Source organism: Anser anser, assembly GCF_964211835.1.
Source record: "Anser anser genome assembly, chromosome: 6".
NCBI classification, from domain to species: domain Eukaryota; kingdom Metazoa; phylum Chordata; class Aves; order Anseriformes; family Anatidae; genus Anser; species Anser anser.
Window position 1 is genome coordinate 26,192,081 of NC_139726.1, and position 25,639 is coordinate 26,217,719.

The following is a 25,639-nucleotide window of genomic DNA, read 5'->3' on the forward strand; positions in this document are numbered from 1 at the left end:
ACTGAGTCGAGCAATCACATTTTCTCAATTACCCTAAAGAACTAGTAATCCTTATCACCTCTGTGTTTCTTTCTCCCACTACTGCACTGGTCTGGAAATTGTCATCACAGCTAAAAATCCTCATTCTGTAAATTAAACTGTGATTTAAAAAAAAAGTAGCAGTGCAGCTTCCTCATAAAACTCCACCAAGTCTTTTGTCGATGTGACTCACTCAATTACTCATGTGGGCAGACATTCAGATAATAAAACTAGTTAATGGAAAGCAGTGAGAAATACTGCTGGTTCCTGAGGAGGTAGGGGAGGGGGAAGGCTACTGCGGGTATTTTATCCTAAGAACTGCTGAATTCACTGAGCTCCCAGACATTTTTTTAAGATAAGGATTTGTCTGGTCTGCTTTTTTTTTCTTGGTATAAAAACAGCTTGAAAAATCAGATTGACAATAGAGGAACAAAAGTAGCCCAGCAGTATGTGTGTGCTTCTCTCCTCCCCTTCCTACATGTTAGAAATGGTAGCCAGTCTCTGCCCCAAATCAGTCTCTTTATCCTAACAATGTATATACTTAAACAACGCTCAATGAATTCCTAAATCAAAGAGTACAGCTAGCAAGTGATAAAATGAATCCTTTGGCTGGAGATGTTGCATATAGTGGCACGGACCAGACTTTTCTAGAATAAATAATAGGTCCCTGAGATTTGGTGTACAGTAGGCCAGGTAATACTACTACAAGGCAGATTTCAATAGGACATTTCAGTGGATGCACGCTGGAGGAATATGGGCACTTTTTGAAGCTGGTGGGGCAGGAAATTACTAAAAATAGTGAGATGCCACATGGATGTGAGAGCCCCCTTGTGCAATGAAATTATACATGTATTATGGCTTCAAGGAGACTTAGAATTAAGACAAAAGTAGAACTAGTGGAGGAAGACAAAACTAAGTGGAGCTGAGGGCTGGCTGGCATTTACAAAACAACCACAACAGTTAATTCTTGGTTGTGTGGCTCTGAGGCTGCTAGATAATGGAGGAATGTGCTACTGCAAATGGCTGTGTGAGCCCCTTCCAACAGAAGAGACGGGTGGAGTGTGAAAAGGGAGAGGACATGAGGATGTGCTCATTCCTCATGCAAGATGAGCTGAGAGGGAGACTACGGCTTGACTTGTAAAATAGAACTGCTGGCACAGGGAAGCAACGCATGGGTGTTGAGGCTGTGGACCTGAGTAAGTAAGCTGTCAGATTATATTTAGCAAATATACACTGCAGAAAAGTGCAGAGAGAGAAGGAGGGGAGCTAATGCATAGCTGTGCTCCATGGGTAGCGAGCACACAGAGCAAGGAATGGGGCTGTTTGGAGAGGATGAATTGCTTTGGTGTTCCGATTCAAATAAATCTCTGTGAGGTCAGGGATCTGCACAGACCTCTATGGTGACTTTGAACAGCAGAGCTCAGCTTTTATTTATCCTTCAGTAATAGCTCAGCTTCAGACTGTTAGGTGAAGGGCAACCAACCTGTGGCCTGTGAGCCATTCACCTCTGGCTCCATGCTAGGGTTGTCTTCTGCAGCAATCCCATTCCCTAGCTGTGGAACCAGTAGTCTGATGGATCTTGAAACCAATGTCACAAGCTGCTGTATACTGCGGCTGCATGCTCAGCTCAGCTCCAACCCACAGGAAGCTTGCTACCTAAGGCTGGCATCTGCAAAACAGGTGAAATATCCTGCCCCATCTGAAATCGGAGGTGTCAATCCATTGGGCTTCTTGGAAAGTCCAGTTCTAAAGAGACGAAGATGGGAAAAAAAGCTGTAAAGAGAGAGGCAACTTAGCTCATACAAGAAATCTGTGCCAGATCTTAGAAGTGACCCTGTATTACCTGAGAATCAGGTCACTGCTTTAACTAGAAGGACTAACCTTATGCTGATCTGCAAGTAGTTTGCAAAGCACACTGATGCAGGATGGTGCTTGTAAGTGCTTTAAAGGGAGAACTGGAGAAACAGTTTTTCATAGCTAGACAGATAAGCTGATTTTGTGGGGTGACCAGGTACCCACCAGTAAAACCACAAGCCCATAGAGACGTTTCTATTTTTATTCTTCTCTACAAAGAGGAGGGTTAAATCTGAACTTCTGAGCAAGACAAGGTGGTGGAAGGAGAGAATGTTTTCTCAGGACCTCAAGTAAAATGTGTTTAAGCCAACACATACATGTCAGCTGTCATTGTGCAGTTTCCTGGTCATCTGTGGGAAAGGAGACGTGGCAGTCTGCAGCCAGAGAGATAAGGGCGAGGCAGAGGATCTGTTTTTTGATCAGTACATTGTGATTTGAGAAACAACAAGTCTAACTCAGGAAACCTTAAAATGAGCGGAAGTTAACATGTCCTCAAGAACAACATTTTTTAAAAAGCACATAACCCAATAAATACTAAACTAAGTAAAACTAAGTTATGTGGACAAAGTGAGGATTCCTGGGTGATGAGTAAAAACAGTTGGGTGAGGAGAAGCAGTTCATAGCTTAGGCTTATGTTTTTTTTTTTTTTTTTGAGGAGTGCAGGTGTTAAGGCTAGTGTTGGAATAACCTAAGTATTTCACTTGTGACTGATGTTTGCAATGCGTCTGTCACATGGTATGCCTTGTTTTGCACTGTGTATACCAGCCAGAGCTGGCTATGTGGGGGAGAGAAAATACCTCATACTCCTGCGTTTGATATCTCCCCCACATTCCCAGTTAAAGGCCCAGGACCTGCCAAATCAATGTGTGAACACTCAGAGACATCAGCAAGGCCATCAGCAAGGAACTTCGTGTCCATAGTCTGTAGTGGGAGATTCAAGTGCAGAATGCAGAAACAGGTCACCCTCTACCTTTGGCTCTGCCAGCTTACATGGGGGAGGAATTTGGCCCTTTGTGTTCAAAATGATTCAGATCTGAAATACTTGCTTTTCTGCTACAGCTCAGCCCTGTGGGAATGCATGCACCCTGCATGACATGCTACTTAGAGGCACAGAATCTAGGGTGCAGAAAAACAGAAATCTAAAACCTAGATTTTTCATGAGAGCATAATGAGTTTCATCTCTGATAATATTTCTAAACAATCTTCATGAAGGAAGGATTCGGACAGAATAGATGTTAGAAGCAAAACACAGACAAGAACAAATACTGCTTGTGAGTCTTTTCTATGTAGCTCTGGATCCATTTCAGAAAACCTGGAGGGTGGTGAGCAAGTGTTTTCTGGTGTCATGGAGCAGGGTTGGACAGTGCTGCTCACCCATGTGGCCTGCCTCTCAGATTTTCAAGACATAATCAAGCTCTTGGCAGACCGTTTCCCCAAGTTTCCCTCAACGATTACTCGTAGATAACTGTAACCATTCAGTCCTTTGTTGTATACACATTCAGAAATGTTACTTGAAATAAGCATCATCTACAACTTGACTCTTTGAGTGTGTGTGTGTCGCAATCTAGAATGAGCCGGTTAAAATGAGCTGGCAGCTACATACACTGTTGAGTTTACAGAGCAACCACTTCATGCTTGCACCTTACACCAGATCAGCGTCAAGCCTGCCCCAGTCGTAAGTCACGGCCCTTGGTGTGTGCACCTTCAAATAAGACAGAAAGAGCCACTTAACAATACCAGCCTCTTGCTTGGCCCTCTCCATGTAATACAGCCATGTTCTTTAGTGCTCTGGGCAAGTGTTGTCATTCTTATTTTTGTTCACAGGAAGAAAATCAGGGTGCAGACGTTGTGACTTTGGTTTGTAGCAGGAGGGGGACAGCTAAGGCTGTAACTCTTCCCGGCTAAAAGCTCACTCATATCATTCAGAGACATCCTTGCCTTTGAAATAAATGACTCCTTTAATCTCCCTCTCAGAGGAGACAACGCAGGGAGGCCTGGCTGCCTTCTGCTCATAAATACTCTGTCAAACCAGTTTCAAGCTGAGGTGGGTGAAGCTGCTGTGAATGATGGGGAGCCATCAGTCTCCATCTCCTGTTAGTCAGTCCTGCATCACTGAGATGTGTGCTCTTACCATACTGTCAAAAATAGCTGTGGGTTCAGAAAGGGCTGAAATGCTCCCAGGTGTTGGTCAAGGGGGAAGACAGAGAAGAGAAAGACAGAGGTGCAGACTGATGGTGACCAGAAGCTGTGCAAAGAGGAGCTGCCTTCACAGGCTGGTGAAAGGGGATTACTTGTCCAGATGTTGGTGGAAGCAGGGAAGATGACTTCACAGATGAGATTCATTATCCTTCCCGTGCAAGGGAGTTATGCTAATTTCAGAAACAGAACAGTTGTTTGTTGGCTTCTACAAATATAGAAAGACATAAGAACTTTTTTAAGTGGTTTATGTGGTTAAAGCATAATTACAAACAGGACAGGATTAAAAAAGCTCCAGCCGCCAAGTTCCTGGAGTTATGTGAGTACCTAAGAATCTGAGCTTTAATTAAAAACAGGAAGAAACCAAAACCTCAGAGAATGGTTCTAACCATTGTAGCTGCAGAGGAAACTTGCAAATGTGAGGAGAGCATAAGTAGGCCAGTAACATCTGATCGAGTCTGAAGTGAGCCTGCAACAATAGTCGAGGATGATTTTTCCCATGTGCTGTAGTGGAGCATTAACTTTATAACTGACCCTTTAGGGTCTGTCTCCTCTGCAGTCATATCAGACTTACCTGGGGGATGCCACAAGGGTCAGGGCAGGATGGAAAGGGTCCGGCAGTTGGGTTTGGTTGGCATCTTTGAGAAGGAATACTGGCAGGAAGGAAAAACAAATTAGAGCAGTTCTTTCCTCCCCCCCTCCCGAGTGCTTTGTTGTTTGAACTCTTGGAAGGGAATCTGATGATGAACTGTGCTTTGTGCTGGCTTCTCTTTGAGACCATTTGTTGCCTGTTTTCTTTTAAAGTCTGAAATGATAGAAAGAGATCATTATTTTTCCTCTTTAGCTTGACCTCTTCCCCCCTTGGAGAGTTTCTCCCCTTGTACTGGCTCTGTCCTTCTCACACAATGCTATGTTGAAATAACATTAAAGAGAAAACTTGAATTCCTAGAAAAAAAGCTTGGTATTTAGAATGAGACATGTCCTCGAACAGAAAGAGTGAGGCTCCGCAACAGTCATGCACTGCCTCTGTCTGAGGTGTTTCTGAAATAGCACTCTTAGGGCAAGCACTTCCATGAAATGTAAACTACCCCATAGGGGACAATTTCTACGCTTTGTGCAGCAAGCACTTTACCCAGCAGCAGTTTATCATAAGCAGAAAGGTTATCTGTGGTTACAATCTTGATTGCCCAGCAAATTGCTGAATGCCCAAGGAAGCAGGAGAATGTGCAGCTGCAGGGTGTGTGGGTTCTTCGCTCTGTGTTACAGCAAGGGCTGGAGGCTGAGTGTTAGATGCCTTGGGATCCCAACACCATTTGTTGCAGGCACTGGATATGCATGAGCTGCATTCTGTGCCAGGCCACCCTGACGTTGTGGAATAGCCTTGGGAGTTAAATGTGCTGCTATTCCTTTTGTGCGCTTTGGATTATGAGACTAGCAAAGATCTGCCATCCAGCCAGAGGCAGATCCAGACGCTATCTAAAGTGAGTAGGATGGCACAACTCTGTTGAGGGAGTGAAGGTACTCACTTCAGCTACAGATTTTCTTCAGTCCCCCAGTTTTGCCTCCTTCCCCCGCCCCTGCAGTAAATGTTACCTGCAGCTGAAGGGCGTGGGCCTATGTGCACGGTCAGTACACACGACCATGCTTGGTGTCAGAGGCTTTGCCCTTTGTGCAGCTGCAAATCTGCTTGGCTCCATGTGATGCAGCAGGTACAGGGATTTGAGACTTTTGTTTCTATTGTTTACAAAATACAATTTTTTGTTGTTGTTGTTAAGGAAAAAATACTCAGAAATGAAAACCTCATAAAACTAGAGCAGAGTTATTTACACAAGCAAACTGAAAACCTGCAGCCCAATCTGTCAGCGATCTGACCTGGTCATCTGTTTAAATGGGATTAGGGATTGTGCCATTCAGTCTCCCATACAGCAAAGACAATGGAAGAGGCTTTTGATTGTGATGTCTTCCCATGGTGCCGAAAATGGTGGCCTTCAAGCTACCCCATCATTACCTTTCTCCAATTAAGAATTGGTGATTCAAGCTGTGTTACGTAGGACACACAAAGTGCCCAGCTGTGAGATTGTACATGACCAAATGTTTTGCTTGTCTGGGCAAGTTTTTGTGTGCAGGGGACTCCCTTGGGAGGTAAAAACCTAATGTGCATGAGGGACTTTGAATTCAGTCTCCTGCTAGATGCTTACCTTTCTATTTTCTAGTGACGGTTTTCCCAGTGTATTTAGGTGGAAAATACATACACTGCCAAGTCTCGAAGCTATTGTACCAAGGGAAAAAATATTGCACAGAAGTATTAAAAAAAAAGTTGGAAAAGTTAAAGTGTGTAATACTGTAATTAGGGCTCAGAGAGTATAAAAACTTAAAATTAGTTTAGCACATCACTTGACAGATGGGAAGTCATTTATGTAAATTTGGGGAAGTGGTAGTTGGATTCAGTTGGTCTAATTTAAACGCTATTTCTAATCATTTTCAGCGTGTGTACAGAGAATTATAGGATAACCATTATTCTGACAGGAGGGCTCTTCATATTTAAATTTAAATCCACAAAAGAGTACCCTATTAAAATGTAAACATGCTGTGATAACAAGCACCTAATTATACAGACAGGTTAGTCCAGCTACTCTGGTGAGCAGCTGTGTGCACATATTTCAGACAAGGCTTTTTCTCCTACCCCAGAAATCACTGGCGGGGCCACTGAGAGGTCAAGAGGTGCCTGAGCCACAGGTGGGAGCTCCCCGTAAGCGGGGCTGATGCTGAGCTCAGAGCTGGCAACAGATGAGCCCTCACGGGTTTCCACTGACAGTCAGGCCCTGATGACCCAGAAGCACAGAGAGATGATGCAATTAAGTTCCCCCTCCCCGCAGTCTGGTGCTACCAGTTGAAGTTAAAACACCAAACAGCATCTCTGGAGAACATTCCTCTTCACATCTTGACAGCTTTCTCATTTTGCCAAGGGAAAGATCACGCAGGTTTATTGGGGAGCTGCCAAATGACAGCTTGACTTGACACCTGAGAAGTAAATGAAGGAAAAGGAAAGCCTCAACCTGCCTCCAGCTTGGCACACATGCAAAGTCCTGGGAGCGTGGGTGTGAGCAGCCACTAGAACTGCAGCAGCAGATGTGTTGTAAGGGAGTCCAAGCTGAAGCTAGTGTGGAGGAGGGAGATGGGGTCCGTTATCGATATTCATCAGCTATCAGCCTGGCAATGGCCGATTCTTGGAGGCATGAGACAGGGCTGGGGGCCTCATGCTATGTAGCAGCACTTTGCAGGTTCATGTTGGTTGACTTTTCTTCCTGGAGCCCTTGCAGCAAAGGCTCAGATCATCTCTCTCAAAAGGTGTGCTAAGAATCAGCAGAGAGACTGACACATAGGATTTATTCTTTAATTGCAGCAAAACCAGTATTTTTGGATGCATTACTCATGGTTTATAAACCTGGGGGAAGCAACAGTTGTGCAGTTTTAGGGCAGGGAATGCAGGGATCCAGGAGGACTGACACCCCGCTAACCCAGCTGCGTGCTGGAGCACGGGCACTGGGTCACAAAGTACAAGAGCAGTCACCCCTCTTCTTCCACACACATCACGGTGACGGGGCCCTAGCAGGGTGGTTTGTGGTTCCTGAACTTTTTTGTTGAATTAAGACTACAGCCATAAAATATGAGTTACCTTTCTTTGCACCTCACCTGCCTGTAGAAAAATGAAAGCACACAAAAATTAAAATAAGTAGTTGAATGTAAATTTTAACCCACATATTAAAAATGAGAGAAGAATGCTTTGCACATGAGGCATTTCAAAGCTGAATAGTGAACACTGTGCCTGACTCATCCTTAGGAAGAACTAAGCAAGCTGAGGAAGATGTCTCCAGGCAAGCAACCCTCTGGGACCGGATTTTTATCTCATTTTTAAGGGAAGAAACCCAAAAGGGCTAACCCAAAGACTCCGTGTTTGCTGAGTGACCCCACCAAGTGTTTGGAATCCGTCTGTAATTACAGGGACCACCTGGAGGAGAGGCACACGCAGCTGGATGCCGTTGGGGTACGAGAGCCACCCGTGGTACCAGGACTGCAGCACCACATCCCCGATAGCTGGTGACTGCCCCAAAAGCGCCGGTAACGTGAAGGCAGGGGAGACCGTGTAGGAAATATTATCACACGAGATCGTGCACGTAAGGGATGGCACGACCACGGGCTGTGCTACCGGGGCTCTGCGGAGCCTGAGGGGCGCACGAGGCGAGCAGCCACAGCAGGAACTCCTTTCCAAGAGGGAAACGGAGACGGCAGCTTTCCTCTTGAAGAAGAGTGCCCAGACCCGGCCGGGCAGCTCCCCCTGCCCTCACGCGGGCACCACAGCCCCCCCCAAATACAGCCCCCCCCAAATACAGCCCCCCACAGGCGGCGCCCTCCGGGGAGCGCCCCCAGCCCCTGCCCGGGGCTCCCCGCCCGGCCGAGCCCCTCAGGGCCGGTCCCACCGCGGCGCTCGGCGGGGCCGGAAGTGGGCGCGGGGGGGGCCCGGGGGAGGGAGGGAAGGAGAGAAGGGGGGGGGGCTCGGCGCATGCGCAGCGGGGTTTGCCCGTCCGCGCCCCGCCCCCGCCGCGGTGGGGGTCCCGCGCGCTCCCTGCCCGCGGCGCGAGGCCGGGCCCGTGCGGCGGGTGGCGGCGGGGGGAGGGGGCGGCGGGGGCGCGCGCGCGGAGCGGGCAGGGGACGGAGCGGGGGGCGGGGGGGGGTGCGAGAGGAGAGGACAGACAGACGGCCGGCCGGACTGACGGACGGAGAGGGGGCGAGAGGATGTGAAGATGGCGGAGCTGCAGATGCTGCTGGAGGAGGAGATCCCGGGGGGGCGCCGGGCCCTGTTCGACAGCTACACGAACCTCGAGCGGGTGGCCGAGTACTGCGAGACCAACTACATCCAGGTGCGGGGCGGGGCGGGGCGCGCGGCACCTCAGCGGCTCAACGGCCGCGTGCCGCCTAACGGCCGCCTAACGGCCGCCGCGCTGAGGGAGGCTGAGGGGCGCTGAGGGGATAACGGGCAGGCGGAGGCCGCTTCGCCTCCAGAATTAAGTGCCCCGGTGTGAAAGGTGTAACTGTTTGCTACGTGAAATCGCCTCCCCTCCGCGAGCGTGCCCGGTGTTTATTCCTGCTCGCGGATCCGTCGCCCCTCTCCGTCCCCTGCCCGCCTCCCGCTCCCCTCCGGTGACAGCAGCGCGATGGCTTCCTCCGATCTGGCGTTTGTGCTGCGCAGCACAGCGCAGCCCCACTCTAACCGGGGTCTGCCCGTCCGTTATGCGTCTCCCCTGCCGAGCAGGGCTGTGGTGGTATCCAGAGCTCCCCAGCGGTAGGTGGAGGTGGCGCGGTGTGGCTGTGACACGGAACTGAGGAGATGTAAGTTGGTACCGCAGTCTGTGGTTTTTGCCGTGACTGCTGAGGAGCCAGCTGGCCAGCTCCGATTGTTCCTTTCGTTCTGGTTCTACTAGGAAGTGAAATATATTCCTTTCGTGATCGTAGGGTCAAATGAAAGAATTTCCCCCCAAACGCAAGAAAACAGCCATCAGTTGTGAGCCATTCCTCCAAACGGTCTGAGCGTGTTGGAAAGAAGGGGGACATGGATTTGTGGTGTCAGTGCTGAGAGAAGCACAAGGGCTCCTGGTTTTATTTTTGCTTTCAGTCCTCTAAGTGGAGAGTGCTTGTGTGTTTCCTGAGGGCAAGTGGGGCTGAGATCTGTGGCTAGATTGTTTTAGCAGTGAAAATGAGAGAGCATATTTAAACAGTGGCACAGAATAATGAAGATTTCCCTGTAAAGAAGCTCAGACTCTTTCTTTCAAATTGTTGAATGACAAACCATCTCGCAGAGAGAAGACTTTGCATATTTTGGGTCATTTACCTAGCATGACAATTGCAATGACATTCTATAGATGCACCTTGTTATGTAATTAATAACATTTCATATGCTGAATTAGTGTGACTTACGTTCTTTAAGAAAAATTCAGTGAAATATTTTCTTTTAGTCATAAACTGACGTGCATGTATTTAAAACAGTGCTTTTTTGAAAACAGGGAAACTGATTTTTTTCTGAGAGAGGAGAGTCTTGGAAGGCAGATCTGATACGAAGAAGTAGATTTAGCTTTTTTTGTTTGTTTGTTCTTTCTGTGACCTTTTTTGTTTTCTTCTTGTAAAGCAAAGAATAAAAAATCTGTATTGAACAGTTCCACTTCTATTGTTTCAATAAAAACTACAGAGGAGGCCTCCATGCTGTTTCGTACAAATAGAGAACGAAAAGAGAGGGTTATTGCCCCGGTTGGTGTACAGTCTGTAAGATAGCCTAGATAATAGGAGCTGGGTACAGACAGATGGTAAGCGAAGGGAGAGAATAAGACACTGTTGGTCAGCCTGATGGGTTCTGGCCACTGCGCAGCAATACCACCCCGACTGCTGGCAATTTGTCCAACCATCATGACAACAGAGAGCTTTGAGAGGGAGGTGAGAGTGAAAGAACGGAATTGTGTTGTGAGTGCTGACTGAAGTGTAGTGTGGGGTCACTGTGTGAAAAAGTTTACATTTTTAAGTAGGGAATGGAGGACCTTGGCCAGGTGGTAGGCTTTGGCCTTTGGATTTGGCTGAGAGACTAGAGGGTGGGATTACCGTAGAGAAGAGGTCCAACTGGAAGAGATTCTGGATTAGTAATGCGAGTGTCCTCACAGCAAATCTGCCAGGGAGCTCGCCCCATGTTCACAGTGCCAAAACTACATAAACTCCTGGTTAGGATCCATACGCAAAGCTAATTATTTTTTTTCCTCTGCAAGAGCAGGAGTGAGTAACTGGATATAACTAACAGAATTGGGGATTTTGCTTCTAATAATAATTATTCCAAAAATCATTACACCCAATGAAGTCCAAATTATGTTTTTAAAAAATGATTGGATTTTGTGACAAAGATGTGCTTGTAATTGCTCAGAAATGTGTGGGAGAGTAATCTTCCAGAAAGTCAAAAAATATTCCAGAAGATGGACTAATTCTACCATGATCCTTTAACGTTCCATTGCTGACAGAAGGTTTTATCATGGATATTCCTGAGATCTCCTAGCAGGGGCTCAGTGTATGACTGAGATCTGAGTTTGATCTGCTGGATGATAGGCAGGACAGCGATTGGGGTGTTGAAGACATTCCATTGCCTTGTATCTGTCAGTCGACAAGCTGTCACCTTGCTCCCCCCCCCCCTTTTTTTTGACAGTTGGTGTTTTGAGGTGGTTTTATTGTCAACTACAGAAATTGTTGCAAAAGTCAGTGGAGGCATAGGTCAGTTTAATAGATGCTTTGCAGTTCAGCATGAAGGTGAATGTGTTTTTTTTTTTTTTATTTGCAACATCTTTGCAACATCATAGCAGCTTCAAAACAATTGAGCTCATTCTCAGGTGTGGGAATTGCTAGGTCATAGTCATAGAGCTGTGGTGGCTGCAGCTCGTTAGACTTCTGTTTATGGAATTAAAAATGTTCTTTAAATTTGGACAGTGTTTGATTATCCAAATTATGATTGATATTAGTGAGCTCAGTTACTTAACAACAGGGAATGTTAAATAAATCGTTACCCTTCCCCTGAGTCTGTGATACAGCAGTATATCAGAGCACATCAGCTTAAAATTTTGTGATAAATAACTAGGAAATACAGCAAATATGTAATAAATGGAACTGAAGCAATGAAAGATGAAAAGCTACTATTTGGACAATTTAAAAAAAAAAAAAAAAAGGCTTTTTCATTCACTGTTTTTCCACAATGGCTGTTCCTTTTAGATTTTCCCACCAGGAAAATTCAGTCTCCCAACTCTCCAGACAATCAATTAATCTAGTAAGGTGGTATATTTTTCAAGAGGCACTACTCTTAAATAGGAAAATAAATTGCTAGAATAAACATTTAAAGAATGATTTTCACTTGCATAGTACAACAATTAATTTAATACTTTTTCTGTGATTATGATTGTACTTTAGATTAGAATAGTATTTTTTTCTAAATTTTAAATGTAAGTGCATAAATTACACATTTAAATCTGCTTCTGTTACTACAGAAATCAGATAACTTCTTAACAGAAAGCTGGTCTTCTAATAACTTGGAGAAATCATAGAGTTACTGCTCTGTATTGACACAATGTCAATCACAGGTTAAATTTTATGCTGCCTTGATATTATACTTGATATTATACAATATCAAATTATATTATACTATTATATGTGATACTATATTATACTATTATACTTGATATTATAAAAACATTTTTGCAGTCTACATTGATTTATCTGAGTCTTTCATAAAAACAGAGAAAAGTTTTCTAATTATGATGGTGTAAATAACAAAAACACTTCTAAGCAGTTATGTGATTTGTGCATTTTGTTACTGGTATAGTAATATAAATTCCAGCACTGCATTGGCTTGCCCAGTTTCTTTGAGCTTGTCCTGCCTAAGTCTATTTTAGAATAATCTGGTTACTAGTGACCATCACTCTTAAAAAAATCAGTTTTTCATTTCATGCAGTGCATAGAGCTTTCTAGAGTAACTGCATGCTTGTGTCTGTTAACTTGCTGTTTTCAAAGTGTCAAAAAAAATTACCAGGTTGGTGGCTTTTCAGCCGGTATGTATCTAGCAGGAACAGATACAGGGTGAGGTCCCACCAGCAAAGTCAGCTCACACAATTGAGTGAAAAGCCAAGCCTCTGTGTCCTGTCCAGCTTTCAGAAAGTGTCTGGGATTTCTGTGTGCTGTGTTCTCCAGATTTTTCTAACGGGCTCTGTATTTCTTGGTCTTTCAAGACTCTTATGCTTTGCTTGTCATCTCTAGAGACTGAAAAGGACGATTGAGATTCTGGTTTTCCTCTCTTCATAGTCTTCATGTTGCTATGATTGTACTGAGTTTTATACACAGAAAAACCCCTCTTGTATTTTTAAGGAGAAGGGCTTTAGTCATTTAATGTGAAATTTCTGCTGAATTGCTTGTAATGACTGGTACGAGTAGCTAACTTGCTTACAAACCATTCATTCCTAAGATACTTACCCAAGTTTGAGAAAGATCTCTGTTCTCTTTGCTGAAGATGAGATGTGTATCACCTTAACAAAAACAACTGAGCTGTTTTTTTTTTTAAATTTATTTTAATGATCAGAAAGTGGTTTTCACGGTTTTCAGTTCTCCCGTTCCTTAAATTTGTTTCCTTTTTAATCCAACTTTGGTGAAGAGGTGGTTAAGCTTAGCATTGATAGAAGACTTGTTTGGCAGGCGTTAAAGTGGGTGTTGATGGGATCCAGAGAATTTTTGTCCAGAATTTCAGGAAGATGCTGTCAGGTTAAAACTCTTAAAAAATACAAAGTAAATGGGCACTCTACTACTTTTTTCAGTGTCTCTGCTCTCATGCTGTCTCGTGTTCAGACTGTAGATCACTTACAAGGTCTCCACGTTCCCTTAAAGTAGAGAACAGAAGTAACTGGATGGTGGGCAGTGGTGCTGCTGTAACAGAACTAGTAATAATACTGATGATCTTCTTGGCTTCCTTTACTTTTTCATGTCCTCCTTCCCTTTTACTTACTGTATCACCAACTGTCAAAGTTTTAAGGACTCGATAATTTAAAGGGAGGTTGGCAGATGCTACTGCTTGAAATGGGGAGTTGGATAGCCTCCATATTGCATTATTAGGGTATACAAAAAGAAAAATCCTCTGAAGTGACACCACATGTTTTCAGTATTTATGACAAAATTAGAAAAAAAAAAAGTGCTAAAAGATGCCATTTATGTTTATGGATCTTTGATTCGAATGTTCTGAAATTAAATCCCATGGCAGTAGTTCAGTCACAGTTTATGCTTCTCTCGGTTGCAACTGTATTAAATGACTGTACAAATTGTTTCTGCACAACTCTCTGCTCAAGATCTGCAGAGACCTTGTTGTTAGGTTGGTGAGTTTTGTGGGGATAATGGAGATACAGGCTCATCCTGTTTTCTTTTAAGAGAGTCAGAGTAGCAGGTAAAGTTGGTGAAGTATTTATCACTCAACCGCTGTACTTCCTCTTGCATTAACTGTGCTGTGTTTTGCCAGGAAAGCAAATTTAATTCATTTAATAGTGTCACAAGTTCAAATGAGAGTTCAGGAAGAGTAGAATTGATTTCTGTTGAGTGGATATGGAAATAACATGAGACATTTTATCAGTGGGAGTTGCTGGTGGTAATACTTCATGTATAAACGTGAAAATAAAATTGGTAAATATGCACATTGCCATTAGAAAGTAAGTCTTGTAACGCTGTTAGTTAGAAGTGGCATTCCTGTAGTTCCCTTCTATAGGTTATTTTCTGATTGTAGTTACTGAATAAGATGGATCAAGAGTTGTAATTAAGTGTAGCAAGCTTCTGCATCTTGCAGTTAATAAGCTCTCTAAAATGTATTGTTTGTTGCCTGTGTTTTACCAGTGTTTGCAGCCATTCATCTTTGTGGCTTAGTGCTGTAGGTTTTAAGGCAGGAAGTGGTGCGCCACAGTGGTACACCAAGTAAAACAAGACCTTCTCCAGTCAGTACTTGAACAAGTGAAATCTTACTCTGCTGTGTTCAGCAGAATATTTTATTGGAGAAGAAGACAGATTTGTGTTAACTGCCAAGTTTTGCAACAGATTTTGAGTGGAGTCTGCATGCCAATCTCTGATGGCCTAATTTACTGGATTTTTTTTTTCCTATACTGTATTTTCACCCTTAGTTGTTCATCTGAAATTAATATCTTGCTTACTAATCAAAATTCTTTAAATTTTGTTGAATACCATTATCTGGAATTTTAGTTATGTGGCTGATCGCACTTCAACAGAGCAGGTAATGGCAGTGCAATGCCATTTAGGTGCGTTTTCCTTCACATTCTACATATGCTATTCACTTTTCTTATAGCTTATTTCCCAGTAGATGTCATTGTAATATCTGTTCTTAATGGTCTTTCAGCCTGAAATACAAGTCATTGCTTTATTATTATTGGCTTACTGTTATCGTAGTGAAGTTGTTTTATGTTCAGTGAGTTGAAGGAGAGGGACAAACATTATTAGGTTTGGGTTTTGTTAGCCTCTATGTCTTGGTTATACACAGAGCCAAAGCTAGTTTTGTGCTGAACTCATAAATTAAGCATATATTATTTTCTTAGAGTTAAAAGCTGTTACACATAGATGTGAATGTTTTTATTAGGGTAATTTGTAACTTTGTTATGAATATATTGCTTGAATTTGTATGAACTCTAACAGAATTCTTGGGAATGACTTTTGGGACTTTTTGTCTGTTTTTGAGCTGGCTGGTAGTTTACTGAAGTTGATTCTTACTACAGATCATACCAGGTTTTTAAAACTGTACTTTCAGAAGATCAGATCAAGGCTATTAGATTGCTTTTTTTTCCAGCAGATTTAAGTGAAGCCTGAGATGGTTTTGTTTGAAGATGCTCATTTCAATCTGCATGCCGTGATTATCAAAATTATTTACGTTTCAAACTGATATTTACATAAATACATAATCTTCATAAGAACTGTTTCCTGTATCGTGAACTATTGTTCTTTTATATCTGGATGCCATCTGTCTTATTAAGAGTTTTGTTGAAAGTAACTGATAAACATGCTGATGATACATATTTTTTGATGTGTTACAGGAAGAAAATTTTTACGCAATTTATTCGGAGGTTGGTAAACTTCATTAGAAAGCAGATTTTATTTTCTTTTATTGTTTTTGGTCAATCTGGTCAAGGACTAAGATAAACCTTGCAAAAATTTCTGTAAGGTTTTGTGTTTTGGTGTTAGTATAAATAGGTTCACTGTGTTTGATGGAGGAGAAGAAAGTGGTTCAATTCGTATTTCAGAGTTGAAGGAAATCATTCAATCATAGTTACCTAGAATTAAGTAAATTTTGCTTTGGAGTGGCTTATGAGAGGAAGGTTACTGTCTGCGTTAAATATTAAGTTCCACTGATGGGATTGAGGTTTTCAGGCAGGCCGCCCCAGTGCCCCAGTCAGCACTGGAGGGCAGATATGAATTTTCTCTGTCCAGTGCATTGCCAGCAGGTTATGGCTCTAAATTTTGTGCTGGGGGCAGGAATACTAAGAGGCATTGTGGCTGAGATTTATGAAGGCCTGCCCTAGGCATGTCCAATTTTGAAGTGCTGAGATTGAATGGTTTGTCTGTTGGACCATCCTGAAAAATACCGTGTTTTGTAGATTTGAAAATTTGCCTTTAAAATTGCTGAGTGCATAAATTCTTCCTGTTACCCACCTAGAAGCCTTTGGATCATAAGGTAGTTAGAAATTAGAGCAGCGCCTCCCAAAAGATGCAAATCTTAGACTCTGCTGTTGTTTAGGAGCAAGATCCCTGAGTTCATCTAGCATCTTTTTGAGTCCAGTTCTTTCTATCTCCTAGTGCTAGGTCTGGTCCTTACCTGGTCATTGGTGAGCCTGTCTAGTTAGCTGAAGGAGCAGAAAGCTAACTAGGCCAAAGAAACATCGTTCCTTTGCTAAGTGATGGTGGAGGGTGAAGCCAAGGAGGAGGGGGGAAGGCAGCAGGGAAGGAGTGGGACCATCCCCACTGGTGGCAGTGAGCAGTGAGATTGACTCTGCTAAGGTAGAAGAGTTCTTCCACATAGCATGTTTCAAAGTTGGTTATTCAATCTGTTCTCTGGGCTTGAAGGGTAGTAGTGAAAATGTCAATTGTTTTTTTTTTTTTTTTTCCCCTAGTGAAAACTGTGAGCAGTAGGGACCGACACCTGTTAAACATGAAAGGATTGTGGCAGATAGCCTTTAGGTAATATGTGACCTTTGAAAGCAGAGTAAGTGCTCATCTTTCTATATAGGCTGTGTGATAGAACAATCTAAGTCTGTTCTTGGTACTGCTCCTCTTAGCAGTCAGGGATATATAAACATAGCTGAATTAGTATTACTGATTCCCTTTTCAAAGAGAAAATTTCAGTCTGTTTCACAAACAATATACAAGGCCACTTATTAACGAGTAGTCTAGTCTTAATTCAAGGCACACTAATTTGTCTTAATATTTTTTAAATACTGTATGTTTACTGAATATGTAGTGCCAATTCTTAAAATGATTTCGGAGTGTCCTTTTAATGCTGTAAGTTTGAGAGATGATATATATTGCAAAGTTTGTAATTCATGCTGATTTTTTTTAACTAAGTGATAAGTTTATAAGTTGGCATGAGAAGTGGAGCTTGTTTATGTGTGAGGCACGTTTGCTGCAGATTGCAGAAGTTTGTTCTCTGCTTATGTAAAAAAACACAGGCCTGCTGCAACTTGTGGGGAATGTAAATATGTTAAATATCCCAAATTAAATAGCTATCTGGAATCAGTTAATGTACATGTATCTGTCTGGAGGGTGTGTCGGGGTGACAATTATGAAGTATATAGGTATTTAGCCAAAAGACAGGAAAAAATGGTTATAAACCAGATAACTAAAGATACCATGCCATTATGGAAAGTCTACAGTCATTGTCACTGTTTATAAATACACCCATTAGGGGAACTAGTAAAAACAAAAGCCAACTTCTTATCACACCAGTAACAGCAAAATAGCAGACCAAGGTGGATGACAGACATCAGATATATTGATAAATGCATGTATGAGCAGGGCCTGGAAAATGGGACAGTAGTTTTTGATAGATAATAAATTAAAGAATATAATTAAAATGATATGCAAGTAACGTTGTGAAGAGTGTGAACAATGTACACTAGTTTTCCACTTTTCTTGAGCAAGGTACAAGGATACTCAATTTAGTTTGATAATGCTACTTTAGTTTGGTAATGCTTCTTAATGTAATCTTTGGAATTATTGCTATGAGTTCAGACTCAGTGTTTAATGGGATCCTAAAAAGGCTAAAGAGACATTTTGAAGAATATAAGCAGTTTTATCTTCTGTTTTTGTATGTTTTTTGCCTTGCATTTCTTTTGAATTTGTCCATGATGGATTTTTTTGCCCATATATATTAAAGTACTTTGCATTGTCCACTCTAATCCATTCGTATCTGATGGGCATCTGTATAAATCAACAAGTCTGGATAACAGAAAAAGTTACCTGCAGACTGTGGATTTCTGTTACGATTGTCTGGTGGTGATAACAGTTACTTTAAACCATCTCCTGCTTGAGGACACTTCTGCAGCCACTAAGAGACTTGTTGATATGAGTTAACAGAACTATTGTAATCCATTACCATATTGTGATCTGCTTAAAATTTAATTTTTGCATATCTTTTATACATATAGGATATTTACATTGCTTTTAGTCATAATTTCAGAGGGACCTTGACAGGCTTGAGAGATGGGCTCATGCAAAGCTCACGAGGTTCAACAAGACCAAGTTCAAGGGTTGCACCTGGGTTGGGGCAATCCCAAGCCCAAATACAGGTTGGGTAGAGAATAGGTTGAGAGCAACCCTGAGAAGAGAAGGCTCTAGGAAGACCTTATAGCTGCCTTCAAGTACCTAAAGGGAGTCTACGGGAAAGCTGGGGAGGGACCCTTTGTCAGGGAGTGGAGTGATAGGACAAGGGGGAATGGCCTTAAACTGAAAGAGGGTAGATTTAGATTAGACATTAAGAAGAAATTCTTCACTCAGGGGGTGGTGAAGCACTGGAACAGGTTGCCCAGAGAAGCTGTGGATGCCCCATTTCTGGAAGCGTTCAAGGCCAGGTAGGATGGGGCTTTGAGCACCAATTTTTGATCTGAGGTTCTAGAATCAGTTCGGAGGTGTACTGCACAGTTACTATAAGTCTTACTGTGGTATTTTTTGAACTGATTTGGCATTAGCTTTGGGGCTTCTTGGCATTATTGCATAATAACTGCTATGTTGAGTGAAACTCCTAGGGCAGCTCTGAAAGGCCAAAATTCTGTAAGTGGCATTTGTCATTTAAGTTCTGCTAGAAATGGAAATGAAAGATAGATTAAGGATGTTAAGCTGTGGAGGTTGAAATATGAGAATTACTCATTTTTTTTTTTCATTTGTGTGTATAGTGTTAGTTTGTCAAAATGTTGTCTGTCCGTTTTTTTTTTTTTCCTTTTTTTGGCTAAATACATAGAGTCCTCCAGGATACCATTCTCTTAATTACATGTCTCTTCACAAGCCAAATCACAACTTGAGCAGCCATAACTTGAGCAGTCAGCTTTTTTTACCTAATTCTTTCGTTTTTAAGTAATACAGCTCTGATTAGATGCTTTTCGTCTCTAGACCTCATACTTTACTAATCTGCATAAGTACCACATTTGTTTACAGAGTGGAAGGAACTTTTTTCAATTTTTTTGGACTGGGTTTTATATGCACTTAAGGCAGTGTTTGGACATAGTCCTTTAATAATTGTTTTCATATGTTTCTTCTGGGGAATGTAGGGGGAAAAAAGGATGGTATTTCCTGTGTTTTAGGGACAATCTTACAAAAGATTGGAAGATAGCGAGTGTTACAAAAAAGCCACTTGTCAGTGTCTGGGAGGTGCAGAATTAGAGTTTATGCAGTTGGCTGGGCATCCTGCAAAATGAATAACAGAATTGCTTGACAACAAAGCAGCTTGGAAATTTCCTCTCCCTCTGTGCCTCTCTCTTAAAGTCTCCCTATCATTCATAATATGAAACTCTTCTTTCCAGGGTAGGTTTATTTATTGGCATAACTGGATGGGTAGAGAGATGATATTATTTAAACATGTCTTCTCAAATGAAAAGGCCTTTTGTGCAGCAGTTTAATTCATTAGGGTATTGAGAAAAGCCCTTTTTTTTTCTGATGGTAGTAGAACTTGCTGGATCTACTGTTGTAACAACCTATTAGGACAACTTGAAAACAAATGAATTAACATCCAAAAAAATGAAAGAATGCAAGGCAAGAGAACCTTTTGTAAAATAAAAAGGTATTCAGCATTTGAAGTGTTATTTCTAGTGTGGTTGCACTCCCTGACGTTTCTATTCTTGTGATAAGTGAGAGCTCAGAACTATCGGAACAATAATGTTGTTGAAATGGGTGAATAAGCAAGTTCAGAACTCTTTCTGTATCAGAATGATGGTGAAGGTAAAATCCAAGGTGGGGATTCCTCATTTCCTGTAACAAAACTGCTGAGAGGAGTCTTATGTTCTTTTACTAGTTTGCAGCATCATTTTCTATTTGTATGCCATAAGCTTTAATTTCTATAACTTCAATGTAGCACAACTATGCTAAGCATAATGATGTAACTGGTCACTACATTAAGATACACTGAAAAGAACTTCACCATTTTGAGTTTTCTTCTAAACTATGACATTGCTGGAAAACCCTGTATGAGTAATGAACAAAGCAGTGGTGATGCAGAGGACAGGTGTTTGGTACTTGAGCTGGGCTTGTTGCTCCTGTGGCACTGGCTTTGGCACAGACCTGCCCAGCTGGGATGAGCACTTGGTTGCCTGGTGGCCATTGGGTTTCGCTTGGAGGACATGGGCTATGCTGTCTCCAACATGGTAGCTCACTGGTGTGGAGGTTTCCACCGGATTGCCCTTGGGCATTTTTAGTGCTGTGGGTTACAGGGTAAAACGTGTTGAGGGTGAAGAGAAGGGGTTTTCCTTAAGACCGAATTTATCCAAGCACAGAGATCTCTCAGTACTACAGGAAAAAGGTTCTGCTGACTGACTAGAAGTCTGTTCTGTGTTATTGTGCTTTTGTGTTAGACTTCCGGCATGTTGTTTCCTTATGTCTCCGGAGGTGTCAGGGCAGTCTAGCTTTTACTGTTTGTATCCTTCCTTTTAATGACTATTATTTCCTTAGCTCTACTGAAGCTAAGGAAACTCTTACATGGGATTACTACAGATATCGATATCTAAATCTACGTGGTAGCACTTCTGAATGCCATCTCCGAATTGGTTTACCATACTTGTCTTGGCTAGTTCCTGAGTCAGAGACACTTCTTTGTTGGCTTTCAACTGTGGGGAAAAAAGTAGAGAGAGATGCTTGTAAGTTGCAGGCATGCTGTGGGTGCAGTTCAAGCAGGTTGGCTTCAATACTGCACATAATCCTTAGTGATGTGTTTTATGGTTGAGAGCTCTTGCCATTATGAGAGTTACCAGAATGAGTAAAATTATCTGGTATTGCTGGTACTGGATATGATGAAATTTGGCGTATACAGGGAACAGGATAGTAATTCTTATCTGTGGGATTAAAGTTGTTCTTTTACTGAAGTATTTGTGACCGATTTAGATTGTATAGCAGGAAGGAATTGTTTTCCCTTATTTGAGGCAACTATAGTCTGTATCTGGCTCTTCTTTGAAAACTGTGTGTAAAAACTGACTTTTAAGACTACTGTAACTGAAAGAATTAATTAGTAGGAATTTTGTTAGATGAGGATAATAAGATTGTTTTATTTCATGGAAGTTCTGAGCTTAAGTTTAATTGGACTATGGATGTGGCTGTTGTAGGGGGAAAAATAGCTGTACATCTTTAGCTTCTGCCAAGATGTGTGTGACAGATGGTGTCTTGTCTGTCCAATATGAATTCTTTCTGCTGTATAAATATTGATTGGAGAAAAATAAATGGTGTTCCGTGGCTTTAAAAGGTATATTCTTGTTGGTACAAGAGTGACTAACGCATATTAAAAAAGGTCTTGGACAGAACAGCACTGGTATGTGCAAAACTTAGCACCTGAACAAATCTAAAAGGCCTGGTAGAAGTCTCTTCTCATTAGACAAACAGAGAAAAGAAAAAAAAATATTTGTATGTTTTGGGGAAATAAAATGGTCCCTGTGACTTCTTTTGTGGTAAAAAACATACTTTAGTTAAAGTGGTTGTCTGGAACGTAATCAGTAAATGTGCAAAGATGGTCAGCTGCTAATCTTTGGGCAGCACAGGTGCTTGATGCTGTATTCAGAGGCCTTGTCTGCTCATTCATCTGTCCTTTTCTCAAGTACCCTTCCAATTTTTATGATGACCAACTCTTTTTGTGACAGACTTGGTGGAACTTCAGGGTTTCAGAACCTTGTGCTGATCCCAAATTACTCATTTGTCTGATTCTTTGTCAGGTGTGTTGATAGAACTATGTTCTGTGGCTGCTGCCTCTACAAGGTCCTGCACAGAGATTTTCTTCCAGATGTTATCTGGGGTATTGTTGAAATTGTGTTTTTTCAAGGAATCTTATCATGCAATTCTCATGGGGTTAGACACATTAATTTTATTAACCTCCTGTGCTGTTGGTATTTGGTATGTAATCAACTCTCTTTGTGCACATGAGTAAAAACAACCACGTAGAACTCGTAGAAGTTCCCCTGAGGCATCCATTTCTAGTATTTTGGCTACCAGTTAATACCAATGCTGTGCTTTTCTTAAGCACTTTTTTATGTTGCTGTTGTTTTATATTTTCCTTTGAATACAGGGCTGAATTTTACACCTTGGAGGTATTGTGTGCATCTTGCAACATAGAATTACTATCATCAATTATTATCATTTAAGTACAAATAGCAGCCTCTGGAGATATGCTCCAGATAGGTATTCTTCTATAAGCAATAGAGCAGTCAAACCTGTACCAATAAAAGCATACACTTCAGTGGCATATTCTCATGAAAAGCACTAGCTTGAGGTCAGATATTCTTTCCTCCCTCCTAGTTTCTCCTTTTTCTTTCCATAGGTTTTCATTTATAGCTGTGATTATATACAATTATTTTCTAAATTTCATTCAGAAAATACATCAGAATATTTTTCTGTAATTTTAATAATTACTGAAAATTCTTCAAGTGTGCAGAATTAACATGACCAGTGAGTCACTTAGCGGAGTCGTTCAAACAATAGTTCTGGGGTTCAGCCAAAGTAAACAGTCCTGATTAAGAAAAATTAAACAACTGTGGAGTGTTTAGACAGAACAGTGACTGAACGCTTTCTGTTGAACTAGCAGGTTATGCCAAACTGTTAAGACACACAAAAAGCTGGAAAAATGTCCATTTCAGCCCTTCTGCTGTACTTTGTCAACTCTGATCTGTCATTCACTGTTGTACTCAGAATGTTTATTATTTCACCAAAATATTTTATCCTATGTTTTTCAGAATTGGTATAATAGAATTAACATGGTAGCAACTACATTGAAGTGTTGATGTGCTTCTTGCCCTTCAGTAGGCTTCCTGAAATCAAACTAATTCCTTGTAGAATTTATATGTCTTCATATTTGGAATAGATGGGCACAGTGTTCATGATCAGGCAGTACAGTTCCAGCTGAGCCAGTTCTTCACATGGTCTCGTAGCTATTGCTGGATTCAGTGTTGAAGGTGGTTTGAGAGTTTCACTGCTAATTTTCTGTAGCCTAGCAAAGAAGAGAAAAAGCCATTCATTCAAAGAAATCTTTTTGGCTGAAGGGAGAGCATGTATTGACTTGATTTTTAATTTCTTTTATAGAAATTGTGAGATTTTTGGTAGAAGTAAATTTGGCTAATGTATTTAATCTTAAAACCAATTGGAAGTGTTTCGTACACTCAAATGTAAGAACAGGTATGTGTGGGTCAGGGGTTTCTGAAGGTCATTAATGCTGAGTAACCGTTAGTAAATTGACAGCAGTCTTACACATTCACTGTATGAAATCCTCGGTATTGTTCTGAATGAATTTACAAAAAAATATAATCTCTTCATGCGCATCCTGACTCAACATTCGGAACCATGGTCTTTTATAGCTGAGCAGGAAGACCCTTACTGCTGATAGGTTTACATCTTTCAAGTTATAGCTTTCTTTAGCAGCGAGAAATTTCTACATATTGCTAGAGAGGAATTCTGAAATGGCTCTGTGACCTGCAAGGGAATCACTGCGTTTTCTGAGCTGGGAAATGTAAGAACTACTGTATGCGGAGAAAAACTTTGCCCAAGCTGGATTTGTTTATTAGGCGTATTGCTTTTTCATACTTCATTGTGATATTTGTTTATTCCTAAAATAAGTAATTGTGTAATTTGTAGAAGGAACTAGTATTTAAATTGTTTGGAGATGACTGCATTACGGTTTTACTATAGTTAACATGGGAGATTAAATGCACGTTTTTTGATTGCATGTAAAAGGTCATTATATTGCTTTAAAAAGTGGAGTTACCGCTGACATAGAACAGTCTCTGGGCAAGAAGCACTGTAATTAGTGTGAAAGTAGGTCATGCTTAGGAAAATCTGTGTCTAAAATACAGATCTCGGTGGAAAGAATTACAGAAAACTTGATGCTGTGAGGTTAAGTTATATGCAGCAGGTTGAACAGCACTTTGCATGCTGTTCTGGAGCTACATAGCAATTGACAGAAGGTTTACTTCTAATTTTGAAGTAAATGGACCAAAACTGCTGGTTAAATTGGAAGAAGGAGGATAACTGCTACTTATAGTGCCTGCATTTTTTTTCTGTTTTTTTTTTTTTTTCTCTGCTCATTTTCTATGATTCTTAAATCGTAGAAACATAGCAAAGTTTGAGTCTGATTAAAATGAAAACTCTCCTGCAACTCTCTGGTTCTTGCGTGCTGACAACTCTTAAAAACATGAACAAATTGAAGAACTTTTGAAAAATACTTATTTCTAGCAATTTACCCTTGGGATTTAAGACAGGGGCTCCTCCTCTCTTGAGGAGATGACTTTTGGATTATCGGTTGTTCAGCAATTCCTCAAGGGCTGCAGAGCAGAGATCTAGAGCTGAGCTAACAAAGGTCTCTGCATAAGAGGCTGGAATCCCACTCTCTCTCTGCCAATATTGTGTTTTGTCCAGTGCTATGGTAACGGGAGCAAAAGGTTGGAAAAACATTCCCTGCCAGAAAAGTGAGCAGATACAGCTCTCAGGGCACACAGGGAACAAATCTGTTGAATAGGAAGGCTCCGGTTTTGTTCAGCAGTTTTTAGAGTGAACTTTTCCTGACTTCCCGCCACTTCTTTATGTTGGGAATGGTAGTTTGTGTAATTGGGCGCTCTGCCTGGTTCACTGATGCCTGCTTAGCACCGGGTGTCCCCACCACCTTCAGCGGAGCGGTACAGCAGAGGTCACCTTTCAGCAGGCTGACTGTGGGCATCATGAACAGATTGTTTGACCCGTGCTCTGTGTGTTCTGGTGAAGGCGAGGGAAAAGGCCTGTGAGTTGTGGGGACTGCTGTGAGTTGTGGGGACTGCTGTGATTTTTCAGAGTCAGACAAAAGTGTATTTGTGTCTGGTCATGTAATGAGGTGCAAACGTGCATCTTGGGTGATAAGGCTCTGGCATATGTGGTGATGTAGCGGTGGAGGAATTGGAGACTTCGGCTTTTAGCTGGTTCTACAGTAGGCAGTAATGGCTGTCCCCTCTTCTTGACAGAGAGGGGAGCGTGGTTGGAGGGAGGGGAGAGATTGGGGAACCTTTCCTGGGGCAATGCAGGGAAACCTCTTCTGATTTCTCAGTTCCCAGATTTAGTGTTGATCAACTGCCACTGCATCTCTCTGATGCTCCGCTTGTTTGAGCATAAATCTCTAGGTGTGGGAGGGTCAGTATGCTGCCAGGGGCTCTGTAACCTCACAGAGGTATATTGTATGTTGCTACTGTTTTGCGAAGGTTTCTTTTTTTGATCTCTACGTTCTTTTATTTCATATAAGATTTTTTTTTGTTCTGTCTGGTTATGT

The 25,639-nt window shown here is 41.9% G+C and overlaps 1 protein-coding gene across 6 annotated transcripts in view; it reads left to right on the top strand.

Annotated features, from left to right (window-relative positions):
* Positions 1-8,741: 8,741 nt before the first annotated feature.
* Positions 8,742-25,639, top strand: part of ABI2 (abl interactor 2) — a 61,921-nt gene continuing 45,023 nt past the window's right edge. Inside the window, exon 1 of one of the 6 annotated variants that reach the window (XM_083842853.1) lies at positions 8,742-8,987. In XM_083842853.1, the coding sequence (XP_083698979.1) occupies positions 8,871-8,987 (117 nt within the window). In that variant the 5' untranslated portion in view covers positions 8,742-8,870. The remainder of the gene's footprint in view (positions 8,988-25,639) is intronic. The other 5 variants (XM_083842854.1, XM_083842851.1, XM_083842852.1 and 2 more) reach the window with 5 other exon arrangements.